This window comes from Cucurbita maxima, unplaced genomic scaffold (genome assembly GCF_002738345.1).
Source record: "Cucurbita maxima cultivar Rimu unplaced genomic scaffold, Cmax_1.0 Cma_Scf00009, whole genome shotgun sequence".
NCBI lineage: Eukaryota > Viridiplantae > Streptophyta > Magnoliopsida > Cucurbitales > Cucurbitaceae > Cucurbita > Cucurbita maxima.
In genome coordinates this window covers 1,961,350-1,978,757 of record NW_019272025.1, presented here as the reverse complement: position 1 = coordinate 1,978,757, position 17,408 = coordinate 1,961,350, and the positions used below count along the sequence as shown (strand labels likewise).

Below are 17,408 nucleotides of genomic sequence, written 5' to 3'. Positions count from 1 at the left end.
CCTTTTTTGAGTTGTAAGGGTTAATTGATTTTTTAATTATTTTTAAAAAAATTCTACCATTCACACTACATTTTATATTAATAATTAAAATTTTATAAAATTTAAATATAAGTATTCAAAAAATGTTAAATATTTTTAGTTTACCTAATAATTAGGTAGAGGGTTAGATTGTAATCCTATTTTTAGATTTGATCGAATTGACCCAAACAAAAAATGTCTTACTTGTAACTGAGACTAATTTTTTTATTTTTCAAAAATTCAACATAAAAAAAAATCTAACTCAAGAAATTTTCAAAAACTTTATAATTTCGATTGAATAGTTTAGGTGGCTCGAGACTTTCTTTATTTCCGATCATAACCTCATGTCAGATTTACTAGTCAATTTCGAGGGAATGGCCTAACTCATACTCATATAGTGATTTCCGATCATAACCTCATGTCAGATTTACAGGTCAATTTCGAGGAAATGGCCTGAGTACCACAAATACCCATTTCGCCCTTTTGATGTATTACATGCAATGCTTCTTATGAATCATCCTCTCATCTTTTCGAGTCCTATTCTTTCGTAGGCTTTTAATTTCATTCATCAATAGAAATTTTTTTTTTTTTTTTTTTTTTTTTTTTTGTCTCTCTTTCTTTTTTAAAAAAAAATCTATAATTTAGCCTTAAACTAAACGTGGTGATACTACCAACCAAGTTGGCCTTATCTATGAAATTTTTAATCTTCCCTCTTAAGAAAAACAATAAAATAATAATTTATTTTTTAACAATAAAATAATAATTTATTTTTCTAATTTATAAATATAAGTCAACTTGAATAACTTAGTAACTAAGGCATTTCTAATGCCTCATAGTTTCTATTTTCATTAAAAAAAAAAATTAATTCAACGGTGAGACACTCGAACCTCTAACCTTTTAGTCAATTGTACATAATTCATGTCAGTTGATGTTCATGTCGACAAACCACTCATAACCCAAACAACATATATTCAATATTAAAGTATAGAATGTCCAATCTATAAAACATTTTTTTAGTATAATATATATGGAAACGAAGACTAAACCTTCAATTTTATCAAATTAATTCATATTTATTACGACTGAGTTACGATTGCTTTGAAAACAGTCTCTAATTTAATAATATAATGTGCATCCGTTCAAAAGTGAATACCCCATTAATATTAAAAATTATTTAAAATTGAAATTATAATTATTTAATCTAAAGCTTTTAATTTTTAATTATTTTAGTACTATTAAAAAAAAACCATTTTTAGTTCCTTAAAAATAAAATTAAAATTAAAATATAAATGTCAAAATAGTTAGATTTTAAAATATAACGAGTAAAATAAACTAAATTGAAAATGACAAAGGAATATTTAAACTTTTAATTTCTAATTATTTTCGTTTTTTTATTAAAAAAAATTAAATTATTAGTTTTATATTCATGTGAAGTAATCAATTACATAGCTTGATAGATGCCCACATCTTTTTATTTTTATTGTTGTTTTTTTAATATATATTTGAACAAATATATATATATATATATATATATATATATATATATATATATATATATATATATATATATATATATATATATAAAAGAGCACTAAAAAAAACTTACAAAATCGTCATACAAATATAAAATCGAGAGACAAATAAACTCGATTGGGTTCGTAGGTGTGAGATCCCACATCGGTTGGAGAGAGGAATAAAATATTCCTTGTAAGGATGTGGAAACCTATCTCCTGTATACTGTATACGTGTTTCAAAACCTCGAGGAAAAGCTGAAAGGGAAAGCGTAAAATGGACAATATCTTAAGCTCAAAAAAGACAATATTTTCTAGTGATGAGCTTGAGCTGTTACATTAGGTTTAAAAAATAAATCTTCAAACGAACCCAAACTAATTTACCTTTCTATATAACTTTTGTTACTAGCCACAACCACGAGTCTGTCCAATTCCTTAAAGATTTATGAACGTTGATGTCCCTCTCATTGTTCTACTGTTTGAACATCTCATCTCTATTCCAACCAACTATTAAAGTAGAGACGGAGAGGGTCATCATTCAAATCATCAAGTCATCATTCATTCTTTTCTCTTACTTCTTATGCTCTCTTTTGTTCCCACACACTTTATCGACTCAAGTTCAATTCCAACTTGATTCAAACTCGATCCAAAGTCAAACCACTCATTCCGGGATTGAGTATGGATCACTTTCTCGAAAACAGAGTTACGAGTTACTCCACCCACTATAGGGCCATATTTGGACGGATAAGTTATCGTATAATTCTTTATATTTTATATATTAAAAATAGTAAACTTATTAATATCTTTTTCTTAAATTTTATTTTTATAATTCAAATACCATAGTTTTGATTAATAAAAACTTTCCAGAGTTAAGAACTAATGAAGAAGTTTTAAGAAATTAAAAAAAAAAAAACAATAAAAATACTTAAATTCAATTAAATAAGAATACAAATTCAATTATTTTAATAACATTAATTAAAAGAATCTAAAAAATATTAAGAATTAGTTTTTTTTTTCTTTTTCCTCCAATTTATTATCATACCTACTATGCTTAAATTCAGGGGAAATTGAAATTTTCCCTAATAAAGAGGGATAGATATTTGTTTCTGATCATTCCAAAAGAAACAAAAAAATCATGATTCAAGAGAGAATTTGCTATACTGCTCTCTAATTTTTTTTGAAAATTTTGTCTAAAATTCCAGTTTCCAGACAATTTTCTCGGTATCCAAACAGGCGCATTCTCACCACTGACCGCGGAATACCGGAAGAACAGAGACCAAATCCTTCAGAAATTTACAATCATAATCTCATAAAAACCTAATTACGATTAGATTAAGCACTAAACGAAATCGCAAACAACAATACACACAGTAATTCGTCACACGAAGGGAAAAAAAATCCCCAAATTTGACAGAAAAAAAAAAGGAGAAAATCTCTAATCAGACGAAGAAAGGAATATACGAATATGATCAAGGAATGAGAGATGTTGAGGCCTATCTTTGCGCTTCACATAGCCTTTCGCCTCTTTCTCCGAGTACGAATTAATCACTCCGCCGCCGTCCTTCTTCTTCCCCTCCTTCCTCCACAACTCCATCGCGTAACTCGGATGCGCATAATACGCCTCCGCCACAACCACGCCGCCGACGCCGCCGTTCGCATCCACAACGTCTATTGGCAGGCGGACGTAGTGGCCGTTGTTCAAACCTTCCAGTTCATCGGTTCGCGCGAGTCCTCTGTCCGTCACCGCATAAACCTCGCCTTCAACTCGGTAACCAGAACCGGGCGAGTTTATCAGAAACGGCACTCGGTACGGTCCGCAAACGAGCGGAAAGCTCTCCTTCGTCCTGTAACTTCCAACGAAAGAGGCGTCTCCGGTCCGCATCAGGTCCTGCAACAACATATGGTTCCAGAATCCTCGCTTCAGAGTACCATAGGTGAAGATCAAGGTCGTCGGAATCGTCTGATTGGTTTTGGCAACCATTTTTCTCTCACTTTTGGCTTAAGATCCTGATGACGCAGCCGGAGGAGGAAGAGATAAGAAGGAGAATCTCCGATGAGATCAGCGGTTTTTTTGATTATCAAATCGCAAAGCTGTTTGGAAGAGAGGAAAATTGGAGAATAAGTTTCTATCCATCTAACCAAAGGGAAGTCTCCGATTTATAATCAATTTTGTTCAATATTTTATTTATTTTTATTATTATTATTATTATTTAAATGGTAAATATAAAATAGTTTTTCTTTTCTCTCCCTCATATTTTTTAATTTGTTAATTTTGTTAATTTTAATTTTAAACCGCAAATAAAAATCAGAGGTGAAAATAAATTTTACTATTTTAATTGATGAACTATATTATTTACATTAATTTAAATATTTAAAAAGCTCCCCCTCCTCTCTCCATCTGGCCCAATTAAAATCACACATTTTAATTTTATTCAAAATATATATATATTATTAAACGAAGGGTATAATTAAAAAAATTATATAATTTATCGATAAAAAGAATATATATCTTTTTAACCTTTAAACTAAAAAGATTATGGAATTCAACGTAGAAAAAGGTCAAATTCTCCCATATTTCGATTTTTTTTTTTTTTTTTTTTTTTGTAAGATATTTAATATCTTAAATTTTAAAAAAGTAAAAAAAATATGTGAAATAAGCCTACGATATTAAATATTTATCTGTAAGTTCTTTTTGGAGCATAATATTAAATTCCTAAAGAAGAAAATAATTTTAGCAAAATAGGGAAAATAATAAATAAGATTTAAATTATTTATTATTGTTATTATTTGTACGAACTCAAATAAATAAATAAAAGAAAGCCTAAATAAAATAAATTGGATTCAACCCAACCATATATTAAAATTGTATTTTTGCTTCCATTATAATTTATTACATAATTTTGTAATTATTTTAATATTATTTTTAATTATTCTCCGACCAATCTAATTTTTCAAATATATATTATGAGATTTTACCTCAGTTGTGAAGAGAAACGAAACATTCTTTTTGTTAAGGGTGTGTAAACTTCTAGCGATGGGCTGTCCAATCGGACCCAACCTGAAAGATATGAACTAATATTTAACCAATTATTATTGGTTGAAAAAAATTACAAACCGAAACAATTAAGTTAAGTTAAAAAATATCTGAGACCCGATTCAACCTAACATAACTCAACTCACGAACATGCGTACGAATTTATGTACAAAATTTTAAAAAAATTTAAAAAGGACAATAATGTAAAACTCAAAAATTAAAATTATAACAAATAAAGCCAAAATTGAACAGCTCATACAAAGAACAAAAGAAAAGGACAATGAAAATGATATGCAAATTCAGACTCATCAACGTGTTGGATTTTTCTTTTAATCTGTGGACGGCTGAGATTTGTTGTGGCGTTTCATTTTCCCCTCAATTGTACGGAACTGTTGGCTGTTCTTGAACTGTTGGCGTTTCATCTCCTTCTCCACACACTTCTTTCTTTATTATATACAAATATGTGCCCTAAATTATCTGTTTGGTTGAGAATTTTTTTAACCTAACCCAAAATTTTATAGTACTCGTAACCCAAGCCTCTAATTCCGAGTTTAGTAGGTTGGATTGTCGGGTTGTGACAGCGAGAGAAGAGCATAGGCATGCAACGTGATACAAGGCAAGGTGCATTTGATGCATCGATAGGATGCCTGTGACGCAGGTGCAAGGAGCTACGAGGGATGAGATACTAACAAAACTTACTATGGACAATGCACGCATGAGCTGAGATTAACATCAGTTAATGGGTGTGTATTAGAAAACTCTTCACTACCATAGTGCAACATGGCATCTCATACATGCTCGTCATCGTAACAAGAGATATCATCATCTTACATCTCATGTCATCATGTTATAATGTATCATAGTATATCATATCAACATACATGATATGTCTAAAAGTCACTAGACATGCATCATCATACATAAGACAAGTCTTTCGACCGAGTCGATGATAGGGTCACTACTAGAACCCCTTGGTGCTTGATGCTTCGCCGAAGTACTACGACCCCTTGATGTTTGATTAGACTACTTTCTTAAATTTAATTCTATTTAAGGAGTCCCCATCAATTAGACTCAAGGAGTCCCGGTGCTTAATGTCAGCGTAACACTACTTTCTAAAAGTTAATTCTACTTAACGAGTCCGACAATCATCAATTATAATTCTAACGTGGAAATTGACTCACTTAATTTTACATAAAATAATTTAAATTTTACTCCAAAAATTTAAATAACCCTTAAACACTCTACAGAGTTGAAACTAGTAAGAAAGTGTCTTATGAAGGTACATATTTTTTCGACCATAGTAGTATGATTCTCGGGTTCTCACCTCGTTCCACTCTAGATCATTTAAGTTGGATAGTTGTCTTCGAGCTTCGTGTATAAATTTTAAAAAGTGTTTAATAAAATTTTTAATTTTTTAATTTTTTTTTTTAAATAGTCGATTTAAAAAATAATAATAAATTTTAAAACATGTTTAAATACTAAATTTTAGTTTTATGATTTTAAAAGTTAAAATTTTATTTTGTGAAAAAGAAAAGATAAATCTTTTATATAATATAATAAAATTAATAGTGGTTATTATTGACCCAGCTGGGCATGCGCTGCCCAACAAAGCTACTTGTCGTTTTATATATTAAAAATTATTCTCAAGGAGATGGCGAAGGTAAAAGTGACAAAATTTTGAAAAGTTCGACATGTCGAGTTTTTTGGAAGCCAGTCGTGCAAGGCTTCAATAAACAATTTGTCCATATCTAAATTACCATTTTCACCCTATAACCTAATCAAATTGTCAATTGTATATCGATTGTTGAGTCTCGAGTCACTGTATGTATTTATTATTAGCTATAAGAGCGGTGGCCAAGCTTGCGAGGCGTCCCAAGCTATTCTCGAAGTGGACCCGACCGCCGTCCAAGATCCTCAATCGAGAAAATAGGTTTCATATAGTGCTACCTTAGTTATTGCACAAACAACACGACTAACCGTGTATACCAATTGTTCAGTCTAGAGCCACTTAAAGAGAATTTTTCATATTGCCTTCATTTATTATTACAGTAAGAGCAGCATTTCCTCGACCAAAAACATAGGTTTTATATAGGGCTACCTTAGTTATTGCACAAAGTCAACACGACTTATCATTGTATACCGATTGTTGAGTCTAAAGTCATTTAAGGAGAATTTTTCATACTGCCTATATTATTAATGGCTATAAGAATAGCATTCCCTCAATATTTAAGATATGTCATTTACTAAATCCACTCGAGGGAAGATGAAATGGTTTTATTAGGGTTTGTACAGTGATTGCTTTGACCCGTTACGTGTCACCGTCAGCCTGAGGTCTCCACACTTTTATAGAGAATGTTTCATTTCCCTCTCCAACCGATATGGGATCTATCTAACAATCCATCCCCTTGGTAGCCCAGCATCCTCGTTGATACACCGCTCGGTGTCTGACTTTAATACCATTTGTAATAGCTCAAACGCATCGCTAGCAGATATTGTCTATTTTGATCCGTTACGTGTAGAAAAGCATTATTACTAATAATAACAATGTTTGAAAAATATGGGCTTTCATAATAGAATTAAGTGGGCAAGCAACGAGTAACATCATATTAAGTATAATTTCAACTCCAAAATATTATTTCTTTTTCTATGATATGTTACATTTATAGAGGTTTGTTTTTAAATTTTGCTAAAAAAATATGTTAAAAGATTTCTCTTTTTCTTTTAAAATTGAAATAAGTTCGTGTTAATTAAAAATATATTTACGCGTCTTTATTTTTAGACTCAATCTAATTATTCGGGTTATAATTTAATTCCGTCGTTCAGGGGTAGTTTTGTAATATTGAAAATATTTAGTCTTTCCAAATTTCACCCATTTATGAATCTTTTTTGACTTTTTATTCCAACTTGGCCCATTTTGAAGTCTTTGACACATTTTGGACTTTCATTAAGCCCATAATTTAAACCCTACATTTAATTTTTCTTAAAATTATAATATTTATTATCGTCACCGTTTTTATTTAGGTTATCGAGATTCTCGTTCCTAATCCCCTTTGAATGATCTCGAGCTACTTATTCCATCTCCATTAATAACCTGTCTAAACAACTCGATGAATTTAGTCAGATCCCAACTACTCTTTCTTCCTTTAACTGATTTAGCTAACCGACTACTTTACGCTATTAAGAAACACAAAATCAGTCATTTTTTTCTTGCTCTCCTAATCTTTTCCAGTACTATTCTTGCCTTTGTAATTGTTCATAAATGTTTGTGCTAAATTATAGTTTACCATATATATCATATTTAATATTTTATTATATGCAAATATCTGCGTCTTTAGCATGAGTATGTTTCTGTTTATTTTCATTTCATCTCCTTGTAATTTATTTTATTATAGATACAGAACTTTCACACCATTTAGGTAGGGTAATTTTAGCAAATATTCTTGGTATCAGAGTCATGCCCTAAAGTGTACTCAAAAGTGACTAAAGTGTTGAACAAATGGTATAGTTAGTTCCCAAGCTCCAGAGAAAGGAGTCAAGCCTCAATTAAAGGGAGACTATTCGAGAGCTACATAAGCTTTAAGGAAGGCTTATTATAATGTACTTTGTTCGAGGGAAGATTGTTGAGAATGGTTGGGAGTTAGTCCCTTTAGAGAATGATCCTGGGTTTATAAGGAGAGGAATACATCTCCATTTTCAGGTCATCGTTATGTTCTAATTCTTCCTCCAAATTTTAAATAGACTTGATAAAGTTCGTATTAAATAAAAAGAAAAAGAAATGTGGCGGGGTTTGGTTTGGGGTCGGAGTGAGGTTCGGGTATGGATGGAGTTGAGAGCAAGAAGATAGGCAGATTCCGCAGCACCAACCAAAGCAGAGATCCATTTTTCTCCGTAGCCCTACCTTTTTTCTCTTCTCCATATTCTCTCTGTCACTTTCCCGAGAAAATTCCACAAACACGAAAGCGATCCAAGAGGGAAAAAGAAAATCAAAAAGCAAAAAGCATCTTCCTATCTTCAATTCGCCAACAGCCGCGCAATCCAGCCGCCCGCAGATGTGATCAATTACACAAATCCACGCCGCAATCGCAACAATCATGGTAAGAATTCGATCCAAATCGGAACCTCCATTGCCGAATCGGTTTCCTAATTCTCCTATCGATCGCGCTCTTTTTCCTGAAATTTCTTCCGATTTTGCGTTGAATTAGGGAAAAATCGGAGAAATCGATCAGAAAGAGGAAGAACAAGAAGAAGAAGAGGAAGAAGATGAAGTTGAATGGCCGCCATGGCTGGAACCTCTGCTGAGCACGAGCTTCTTCGTTCAATGCAAGCAGCACGCGGATTCGCACAAAAGTGAATGCAATATGTATTGCTTGGATTGCATGAACGGAGCTCTCTGTTCGCTCTGTCTTGATTCTCATCAAGATCACAGAGCCATTCAGGTATGCTCTGTTCTTTGAGACTCTTTGATCGGATTCATTCGCTTTCGTGTTGCGAAGAATTTCTTCAATTATTGAATTGATTTTCTTTTTTTAATTTTTTAATTTTGATTTTTGGAAAATATTTAATTGAAGCCTACGTGGAAATTACTGTTTGTTACCTACTAACAGCAACAAGATGTCAAATCATAACTATATTAACTGTGAAAGTCTCTCTTTATCTTTATTTTATTATTTTATTATTTTCTCTTTCTTTTTTCAATGTAGAGGTTGTTTTGTTGGTATTGTTGTTAAATTTTGAAAAGTTACTTCTCTGTTTTGAGGTAAAGGTAAAAACAAAAAGTAAAAAGTAAAAAGTAAAAATTAATTTGTATGAATGAATATTTAAATCCGAGTCTTTTCGCTATCCCATATTTCAATCTCTATTTTAAAATTTTAATTTATTTTCGTGGAATGTTTTTTTTTTATATATTTTTGGAAAGAATATTTTTAATAAATAATTTTTTATTTTTTAATATAATTTTCTCCTCCATTTTTCCAACTTGGGTGAGTTTTTTGGCTCGTAAATTAAATGAACGTTTCTAATTAAAAATTATTATGTTTTTGAATAATGGAATACAGATAAGAAGATCATCGTACCATGATGTGATAAGAGTATGTGAGATACAGAAATATGTGGACATAACAGGAGTCCAAACTTATATCATAAATAGTGCGAGGATCGTATTCTTGAACGAACGCCCTCAGACACGTCCTTCTAAAGCTCTCACCAACATCTGCCTTGTCTGCCACCGTTCCCTTCTTCATTCGTTCCATTTCTGCTCTCTTGGCTGCAAGGTTTTTCTTCCACCTTTTTCTTATTCATTTCTATGCTCTTCTCTCCTTTTGAAAACGTTTTTCAAAAATCATTGTCAATATGTTCTTATTTTGTTTATATTTTGATTCGGAGATGAGTGTGATCTATGAACTTTTACGTAGAATAGGGACGTACACAATATTCAATTATGAAGAATTGCTTTGCGCATAGATTGAAATGTGAAGGTGTTTTGAGTAATTTGATCTTAAGATGATGTTTGAAGTTATAAGTCTGAGTTATTAAAATTGTAGCCGTTAACATCTTGATTTGTAAATCCACATTTTTGTTTTTATGAAATTTTCATTTTTTTATAAACAAAAATTAAAATAATATTTAACCATTGAAGTAAATGAGAATTTATATTTTATAAATACAGCTAATTGGGACGTCGAGAAATTTTGAGAAAAAGGAGAAAGTGATGGAAAACGAAAGCTCGGATACCGCCACGAGCAACAGAAGAAGACTTAGAAGCAAAATCCAAAGCTTCTCGCCGGCGACGCCACCACCCACGGCGGCGGCGACTCACAAAGCTGGCAAGAGAAGGAAGGGAACGCCACATCGGTCCCCAATGGGAGGACTTCTCATAGAATTTTAAATATTTATTATTATTATGAAAAGACGAAAATACCCCTTACAACCACCACCGACGCATAAGCCCAAATTATTACTATTTTTGCAGCATCTGAGCCTTTGGCTAACGGTTAACGGAGGCCGTTGCTGTAAAAGTCACATCTCTGTTATATATAAGGTGCATAAGAAATGTATTTTCTTGTAATTTAATAATAAAATAAATAAATAAACAATAATAATAATTATTATGTGTAGTTGTTTGAGCTAGTAGATTTGGTGAAGTCTATTATATAAAGCTACACTCCAAAATGAGTCACTATCATGAAACTCTGCTTGGGTTGACCCGATTTCAAATGGTCAAACTTACCTTCAACCTTTAAAGTTAATCGTTAAATCAAAGTTTAGAAATGGATTGGCTCATTAGTTGGCCCAATTTAAAAAATGGTAATCCATGTCCCCGTTGCAACAATCAACTTTGACTTTGGGTCAAACTTGGATTGATCTTGAACTTTGGACTCGTTGATGAGCCCGACAAATGAATTTGAATTAAATTGTGAAAATAATTTCACTTTTTTATTTTTCCCACTCATCGTGAAAATAATTATGAAAATGGTTGAAATAATCATATTGGTACACAGTGATCATATAGGTTTTTACGGTGCCATTCAACTTAACATGATCAACCATAATTGATTTCACGTGATACAATATAATTTAATTTGAACTAAAAATTAATTATTTTGTATACTTTATTATTTTCATTTTAATTATTTGTAATATTAAATTCATACTAACATTTTTCTACCTTTTCCAATTGAAAATTTGTCAAGTTAGGGTCAACGTACGTAGTAGTAAAGATGATGCATCATCTATTTTTCCGTTTGAGAGCCAAAACAAAAAACGCATGCTACCTATTACACCAGACCTTCAACTAGCTATTCTACCCTTATCGAATCGGAACCAATCACCCCACTATAATAATAGGAGAAAGGAAAACGCTCGAACAGTTGAGAGGCCACCGACTAACAACTTCCATACACAGAGATAGATTCATTCTTTGTATCTGGTCCAATTTCACAAGCCTCCACGGATTGGTCGGAAGTCACGTCTTCTTTTGTAAATTTACCTACTACCTCAGTAAATTTTTTCATACTTCTTCAACTCTCGAACTCATATAATAAAATAATATATCATCTAATGATATGACACGTTGACGTGTTAATAATATATTAAAAAAAAGGGTTATATTTGATTTGTGCACAAAAATTTGAGGAACATCGAATTTGGGTAACATCGAATGGAAAAACAGAGGGAGAGGGCTAACTCTGAAGAAATGGAGAAGCTCTGCCGAAGATGTAATCGGTCGTATCTTCCATCCTCCAATTCATCTTCTTCATGCCGTTTCCATCCCTCTTTTTTCGTCTGTCGCCGCCACGATGACCAGAAGAGGTAACCTAGAATCTTCCCCATCATTCATCCACTATTGAATCATACTTCTTCCTCCTTGGTAACCCTTTCAATTTCTCTTGCTTTGTTGGATTAGGGCACTTTGTCTGTTGATTGTTATTCGAGTTTTTGAGTCATTTTCATTGCGTTTCGAAGAACTGAATCTTAGTGTTAAAATAAGTCATTGCTGGCTGGGAGAGATTTTGAAGCCAGTGGGCTATAACTACAATCGGTCATATACCGTTGTATTGAAAATAGCGAGTTTGTAATGAGGGGTTTGGTTATTGGAAAACAGAGTGTGAGATCCCACATTCGGGAGGAGAACAAAACACCTTTAAAACCTCTCCCTAGCATTCACTTTTTAAAAAAACTTGAGGAAAAGCCTAGAGAGAACAATATCTGGTAGCAGTGAGTATAGACCGTTACACATAGAGTTGCTAGTTCAGCATCAGAATGATTCCATTGGAATTTTCGAGCAAGTTATTTAGTCGTGTTGAGTTCATGATGCAAATGCAGAGTTCCCTTTTTTTCTTTTTACTTCTTTTGTTTCTAAGAACGAGTGGCATACAGAACTTTGGCCAAACCAGTCAATAACTAAGTTACAAGAGAGATAGAGGGGCTTATTAGTTATTAGCAGCAGGGATTGAGACTATTTGCTTAGCAGTCTGCAATCAATATTCATTTAAAGTTTGCACTTTGAACTCGGTACTGGTGGTGTTGGCTTTTTTGCTTTTGAATTTTATGGTTTCAGTATAGTTATTATACTTGGTGATTGTTAAGTTTAGCTTTGGTGTAATGATTGTTTGGATCTTTTGGCAGAAAAAAAAAAGAGATGAAAAAATAATTGGCTTTTGGCGCTAGGATTAACAGGATAGATGATTTCAAGTTATGTATGATACGAGATAAAAGAATTTATGTTTGCACCATAGTTTGCATTAGAGCTTTACAGTTTATAAACAATTTATGATCTTTTTATAAACTTCGTCTGTGCTGTTTCTAAGATTGAAGCCATTGCAATTCGTTGATGTAAAACGCGGTATAATACAGAGGGAAGATAAAACGCCCTCCAGAAAATCCTCCTAGGAGCTCATGGCTTCAACGACAATATTGATAGTTGGGGAGTATTTGCAACAAATGTTAGAAAGCAAGCCAGATGCAATCTGTAAAACAAACCCCTTCTGAAAGATATCGAGTAAATGCTCTCTCGGAAGGGGTTTGTTTTACCGATTCCACCTGGGCTCGCTTTCTAAATTTGTTGCTATTACTTCCCCACATGATTGTAGCAAATACTCCCCAACTATTGATCTTGCTCGTTGGCTTTGTATAATCTTTGAGTACCTGATTATTGGGGAAGTTCTTCTGTTAAGTAACTCAAGGAAGGGTCGCCCCTCTATTGTGGATCTATGATTTGGGGAAGAAACTGCGAAGTGTATGATTAGGGTCAATCCAGAATTTTGTAGATTCTCCATTTCCTTCCCCGCACCTTATTTTTGTGACAAAATATCCTTGCACTCGACATTCCATACTAGGGGATCCTTGTAGAAAGAACGTCTGGCCTTATACCAATTCAAGGCTAAGAAAAGAAAACAAATCTCCTCTCTTTAAATTTTCTGATTCTACTTCACATTTTTCACTTGTCTGCTTCATTTTCTCTCCTGCATTACGTGGAAGTTTGAATAAAATTGACAAACATGTCTATACATCAAGCTTTGTAGTTAAGCTCAACTTCATTAGGTAGAATTATTTCCCTGCATTCTTTGTCTCAAACTATTGAACAAAATAAAATCCAAATTTTTGATGTTGACCTATCGGTTAACACAAATGTTGAGAATAGTCCAATATTCAAGCAATGCAGGAAAGCATTGTAGGTTGATATCCCTGCACTGTCACATGGCCTATCTTTGTGGAAACATGGAATTGTTTCCCTGCTCAGCAGAATATTATTTACATCGATTTTGCAATAAGTATCACTCCCTAGGAAAGATGTAGACTGCCTTTCTCCCCTCAAAATCGGAACCTTCCAAATGTTCTTACGAGATAGGAAAGAAGAATGCAGAGGTAAGATCGACTAGATACATATTCAAAAGCATCATCTTCTAGTTAGTTTTATCTAAAGTGAACCCACTCTATGGTAATCTTTCAAAAGAAGAAAAAGAAAGAAATTGAAAAAAATTAGTGGTGAAAATCAATTTATACCCCTAAAGTGTTGGGGTTGTATCACTTTAAACCCTAAACTAGTGATTGTATCAATCAAATCCTAGCCTTTCATTAGTAAGTTAATTTAGACCGGGTTAGGATTCCATTTTAAACCATTTTAACACGTGCATAACTGACTTCTTTAAATGCCCAAATTAACGTAGTATTAGAAAAGTAAGTTGAAATTAAATGAATAGTAGTAGTTTTCATTAGCATGAGTAAGTTTTAATTGATACAACCTCAAAGTTTAGGCTTATAAATTGGTTTTTCTCCTAAAAAAATTATGATGAAGTTTATGCAAGCGGAACTAAAAAAAATTTCTATTGAGTTTGAAGAAAATGTAAAATTTTGTCATTAAATACCGTTGAAAATGGAGATGAAACAGTAGCCAGTGAATTGAAAGGAGCTTCACTACACCAATTGCCCTCCAAGAGCACTGCTACTGAACATTTGATGACATTGGAGAAATAGGAAATACTTGAAGAAATTTATTTCCAAGGGTGTCTACAAGAACCTCTAACTGACGAAAAAGAATTGTATTTATTGTTGTGTAATTCACGCTTGCTTTCCATGGTTGAATTCAATTGCACAAGTTTTATTTCCCATATATGCAACTTCATGTATCATATTGAATATTTAAGTCAACTGGATCTCTCCGGAAGTGGGGGAAGTTCCTCATGCCAACAACCATAAATGTGAGCCACTTGGACGAATCATCCACAAGTTGAGGAACATTGTAAGAAGAGGGAAGGGGCTTTTACATTTTATGTTTTTGTTTCAAATTACTTATGCTTTTATCCACTTATCTTTACAAAGTGATGTTAATAGTTAATGCGATCCAATAGATGGTTATTACGTAGTGATTTCATGTCTGGTGTGAAATTAACTTCTATTTAGTCAAAAGTCAAAAGTTGTTTGAAAAACCCATTAAACTAATTGTAGTTGAAATAACTCGATGATTCTGTTTGATAACCCATTAAACTAAGAAGCACTTGGACAGATGTGATTAGATCTGGCTCAAGTTTTGGAAAATTGTCTCAATGCCGATTCATTTGGGTTCTTTTTTGTCTGTCTGTCTGGCTTGATTAAAATTAAAAACTTATCAATTTTATGATCCATTCCAGTTTGTAAAGGGGTTAAGCCAGGTCAATTGATTGTTGCTCATGACAAGGCAAGAAAATTCCTACTTTGCCCGCACTTTGTTCTTGGACTATTCCCTGTAGAATAAAGTCTCTGTAGTCCTGAGTATGTGGATACTCATTCTAAACCACATGGGTGGATACTCATTCTAAACCACATGGGAGTCTATAGCTAGGTTACCGGCCATCTCACTTTTTCCCCCACTCTAATTTTCCCGTCTCTATCAGAAACTGTTCAAGGGAAGTGTTTGGGTCGCCTTGACGAGGCATACGAAGTGTGGGGCTGTGCTTCCGATGCTCCAGTTTAACTTGCTAGCCTAACCACGTCTCGAGTTTTGTTGAGTCTCAGACAGAAAAAAAAAAAAAACTGATTAAAGATGCGGGTACATTAGAGATTCAAAGGTCCCCCGAAAAAAATATTTGGTGTAGTAGTGGACTGGAGTGGTGTGGGATGCGTCCACAAGTAACACTTCTGTCCTAGTTTTGTCTTTTTACTCCTTGTCTCTTCTTTCTCTTCTGGGTTGGCAGATTTCGGGTGGAAGTTCGAAATCATATTTATGCATGTATTTTCAATTTGAGCATACTTCATCGTATGTTTTGGTCAAGAACATAGAGATTTGCTGCCTATGTTGTTGAAGTCAAAATACTTGGGTACACATATATTCTCTGGAATATATATTTAAAAAAAACTGCATTGATATTGATAAGGAATTACACTGTAACAAGCGTTGAATGAATTATCTTCTTTTTTCCTATTGAATCTGCTCTCTTGATTTGGCAGTCTGATATTTTCAGTTGATTGATTCAAGGTACTATGAATTGGGACCCAACGACCCGCCTTATGCAGCCAAATTCTACGACTGCTGTGGGGCTGAGGATGCCGAGGCGTCAGGCTGCACCACCAGCTTCCATGTTTCTTATGATGAATGATCATAACAACAATATCTGAAGCTCTTTTTCACTCAGGTCTTGTGCTTTGCACATTCTGTAGATATAATCTCACCACATCATCTGCCAAACAAGGTTCATCTCATCCTTTTATGATTAAAGCTTCTGAATCACTTTGAGTTCTGTGTTGTGTTTGTAGAGAAGACTAAATGAAACATAACATGATTAGTTTCTGAAGAATGAGTTCAGACAAAGTTGCTGTAGTTTTTCATTAGAAAACTATTTCTTGTAAAAAGTTGTTTTTGGTTTCATTTATTTTGTCTTACAGTGGCTGTAAAGTGTGTTCTGATTCTGGGACAGATAAGATTATGTCCGTTTCTCTTGGGACCTTGGGGGGAGATTAAAGAGAGAGAGAGAGTAAAAACAAATGGGTGGTGAGGGATTCACGTGTAGGGTTGAACATTATGGTAATGAACTGCAGAAAGATATGGTGGTTGCAGACTACAGAGTGTTCAAATAGTGTCCCTATAGGCTTTCTCGGAGAGTTTCTTCTCAGGTTTTAAAATGTGTCTACTACAAAGAGGTTTCTAGACTTTTATAAGAAAAGATTCGTTCCCTTCTCCAACCGATGTGAGATCTTACAATTCATCCCCTTTGGGAGCTAGCATTTTTGCTGGCACACTGCCTGATGTCTAGCTCTGATACCATTTATAACCGCTTTAACCCACTGCTAGTAGATATTGTCCTCTTTGTATTTTTCCTTCAAAGGCTTTCCCTCACGGTTTTAAAACATCTCTAAAATCGTGAGACCGATGACAATACGTAACGAGTCAAAGCGATGAGTTTGGGCTGTTACAATGACATTGCAAGTTCTTTATGCTGACTTTCCTATCCATGTTTCTAAAAGCAAACTTGTAGTTTATTGTTAAGCTCAAAGATTTCTTTAATGAAATTTGATAGGTAGTTTACCGTCCTCGTTGGCATACTGTTCAGTGTCTGGTTTTGATACCATTTGTAATAATCCAATCCCACTGTTGGCCGATATTGTCTTCTTTGGATTTTTTCTTTCGGACTTTTTCTCAAGATTTTAAAACGTTTGTTAGAGAGAAATTTCAATACTCTTATAAAAAATGGTTCGTTATTCTCTCTAACCGAGATTGGATCGGACTGTTTTGTATTGTTTTTTATTCAAACTTTGGTGGAAAGAGACACAAGAATATGAACAACAAACAGTGAACAAAAAAAAGTAAAGAGGAAGAAACACATGTTGTGATGCCCATTGGGTATCTGAATAAATGCTCTGTCTCTTTGGTCCTT

The 17,408-nt window shown here is 33.4% G+C and overlaps 3 protein-coding genes across 3 annotated transcripts; 2 read left to right on the top strand and 1 right to left on the bottom strand.

Moving 5' to 3' along the window:
* Positions 1-2,833: 2,833 nt before the first annotated feature.
* LOC111484306 (putative gamma-glutamylcyclotransferase At3g02910) lies at positions 2,834-3,678 on the bottom strand. Its single transcript, XM_023130850.1, has one exon. The coding sequence runs from the start codon at positions 3,508-3,510 to the stop codon at positions 2,965-2,967; it is 546 nt and encodes a 181-aa protein (XP_022986618.1). The 5' UTR covers positions 3,511-3,678; the 3' UTR covers positions 2,834-2,964.
* A 4,683-nt stretch (positions 3,679-8,361) lies between these two features.
* On the top strand, positions 8,362-10,674 carry LOC111484296. The gene is made up of 4 exons (XM_023130838.1): positions 8,362-8,657; positions 8,766-8,999; positions 9,618-9,833; positions 10,229-10,674. The coding sequence occupies exons 1-4, from the start codon at positions 8,655-8,657 to the stop codon at positions 10,445-10,447; spliced, it is 672 nt and encodes a 223-aa protein (XP_022986606.1). The 5' UTR covers positions 8,362-8,654; the 3' UTR covers positions 10,448-10,674.
* Positions 10,675-11,685: 1,011 nt separating this feature from the next.
* On the top strand, positions 11,686-16,592 carry LOC111484326. Its single transcript, XM_023130881.1, has 2 exons — positions 11,686-11,871; positions 16,013-16,592. Exons 1-2 carry the CDS (start codon positions 11,720-11,722, stop codon positions 16,131-16,133), a joined length of 273 nt encoding a protein of 90 aa, XP_022986649.1. The 5' UTR covers positions 11,686-11,719; the 3' UTR covers positions 16,134-16,592.
* The last annotated feature ends 816 nt before the right edge of the window (positions 16,593-17,408 follow it).